The 2,500-nt window shown below is 41.9% G+C and overlaps 1 protein-coding gene across 6 annotated transcripts in view; it reads left to right on the forward strand.

Moving 5' to 3' along the window:
- The window catches only part of LOC123519905, a 40,266-nt gene that overhangs the window by 7,631 nt on the left and 30,135 nt on the right, over nt 1–2,500 (forward strand). Inside the window, exon 1 of one of the 6 annotated variants that reach the window (XM_045281623.1) lies at nt 2,072–2,123. The exons of the other annotated variants lie outside the window; for them this stretch is intronic. Within the exon in view, the coding sequence (XP_045137558.1) occupies nt 2,075–2,123 (49 nt within the window). The 5' untranslated portion in view covers nt 2,072–2,074. Of the gene's footprint in view, nt 1–2,071; nt 2,124–2,500 lie in introns of those variants that run through there. 6 annotated transcript variants of the gene reach the window in all.

Below are 2,500 nucleotides of genomic sequence, written 5' to 3' on the forward strand. Positions count from 1 at the left end.
TTGAGTGTTTTGAGTGTGTTTTGAGTGTGAGTATGCTTTGAGTGTGATTGAATGTTTTGAGTGTGTTTTGAGTGTGTTTAAGTGTGTTTTGGATGTGTTTGAGTATTTGAGTGTGTTTTGAGTGTGTTTTGATTGTGTTTAAGTGTGTTTTGAGTGTGTTTTGATTGTGTTTAAGTGTGTTTTGAGTGTGTTTTAAGTGTGTTTTGGATGTGTTTGAGTATATCTGAGTGTGTTTTAGTGTGTTTTGAGTGTATAAACATAATTTGAGTATGTTTTAAGTGTTTGAGTGTGTTTTGAGTGTTTGAGTATGTTTTGAGTGTTTGAGTGTGTTTTGAGTATGTTTTGAGTGTGTTTTGATTGTATAAACATTGAGTGTGATTGAATGTTTTGAGTGTGTTTTGAGTGTGTTTGAGTGTGTTTTGAGTGTGTTTGAGTGTGTTGTATAAACATAATTTATGAGTATATTTGAGTGTGTTTTCAGTGTGTTTTAGTGTGTTTTGAGTGTATAAACATAATTTGAGTGTGTTTTAAGTGTTTGAGTGTGTTTTGAGAGTGTTTGAGTGTGTTTTGAGTATGTTTTGAGTGTTTGAGTGTGTTTTAGTGTGTTTTAGTGTGTTTTGATTGTATAAACATAATTTGAGTGTGTTTTGAGTGTGTTTTGAGTGTTTTGTCAATATTTGAGTGTGTTTTGAGTGTGCATTGCGTGTTTTGAGTGCGTGTGCTATTGAACTGTAATAGATTGTTGGGGTCTCTCTCTCTCTCTCTCTCTCTCTCTCTCTCTCTCTCTCTCTCTCTCGCAACACAAAATGACTCTCGCTAGTGTTTCCTCTCAATCAACACAGTTTCCCGACCAATCAACCCCCCCATACTCTCTCTCTCTCTCTCTCTCTCTCTCTCTCTCTCTCTCTCTCTCTCACACAAGACAACCCATATCACACTCTCGGGGTTCCAGTCTCCGCTCCTCAGTTACCCTCTGGACGCCGTGGGGGAAGGACGTGCCGCTTCTTCTCTCCACCTCACATCACAGAAAACTTCTTTATCGCCCCCTCCCACCGCCCCCCGTCGCCCCCCACGCCCCACTAGTGACCTGGGGGGACCATCAGGGGTCGCTGCTCCCCCCTGCACCCCCTGGATTAATGGCACCTGGATATTTACTTGAAAATTAACGTGTTTTTAAAAATATTTTGGCTTAAAATATCTTTCGCTGAGATCGAAAATAGAAAAGAGATGAAGAAAATGAATGAATAAGTGAAGAAAAATAAGATAATAAAGAAAGAAATAAAGGAAAGAAATTAAATATACAAACAATTTAATTAGTCAGGAAGAGAGAGAGAGAGAGAGAGAGAGAGAGAGAGAGAGAGAGAGAGAGAGAAGAGGAGGAAGAAAAAGAGGAAGAGGAAGAAGGAAGAAGAAGAGGAAATGGAAACTGCCAAGAGTAATTAAGGAGAGATAAGAAGGAGGAGAAAAGAAGAGAGAGAGAGAGAGAGAGAGAGAGAGAGAGAGAGAGAGAGAGAGAGAGAGAGAATAAAGAAGAGGAAGAAGAAGAACAACAACAACAACAACAACGACGATAAGAACGAGAGAGAGAGAGAGAGAGAGAGAGAGAGAGAGAGAGAGAGAGAGAGAGAGAGAGAGAGAGAGAGAAATCCATCAGCTGGTCTCTCTTTTGTCATGCACGTGCGTTTCCCCTCCTCCTCCTCCTCCTCCTCCTCCTCCTCCTCCTCCTCCTCCTCCTCCTCCTCCTCCCCTGTGTAAACTAACTAACTAACTCCTCCTCCTCCTCCTCCTCCTCCTCCTCCTCCTCCTCCTCCTCCTACCCTATATATCAACACGTGACAGAGAGAGAGAGAGAGAGAGAGAGAGAGAGAGAGAGAGAGAGAGAGAGAGAGAGGAAGATGTGAGGAAGAAGAATATTTAAGGAGGAAAGAAGAGGAAAAAGAAAATAGAAGAGAGAGAGAGAGAGAGAGAGAGAGAGAGAGAGAGAGAGAGAGAGAGAGAGAGACAACAACAACAACAATAACGTGAAGCAATGGGTGGTGGTGGTGGTGGTGGTGGTGGTGGGCGGCCGGTGGTGATGGTGGTGGCGGTGGTGATGGTGGTGGTGGTGGCAACGCTGCTCCGAGGTAGGTGAGAGAGAGAGAGAGAGAGAGAGAGAGAGAGAGAGAGAGAGAGAGAGATTTGCTTTTTGACAATATAATTTCAAAATGGTCAAAATTTTGTGCCTAATTAAGAGAGAGAGAGAGAGAGAGAGAGAGAGAGAGAGAGAGAGAGAGAGAGAGAGAGAGAGAGAGAATATATATATACTTTTGACAACATAATTTAAAAACAAGCCAAAATTTTCAGCCAGCGAGAGAGAGAGAGAGAGAGAGAGAGAGAGAGAGAGAGAGAGAGAGAGAGAGAGAATTTTACACTTCACAATATTATTTCAAAACAAGCTAAAATTTCAAGCAAAAGAGAGAGAGATAGATAGATAGATAGAGAGAGAGAGAGAGAGAGAGAG

The sequence above is a fragment of the Portunus trituberculatus genome, chromosome 7 (assembly GCF_017591435.1).
Source record: "Portunus trituberculatus isolate SZX2019 chromosome 7, ASM1759143v1, whole genome shotgun sequence".
Lineage (NCBI taxonomy): Eukaryota > Metazoa > Arthropoda > Malacostraca > Decapoda > Portunidae > Portunus > Portunus trituberculatus.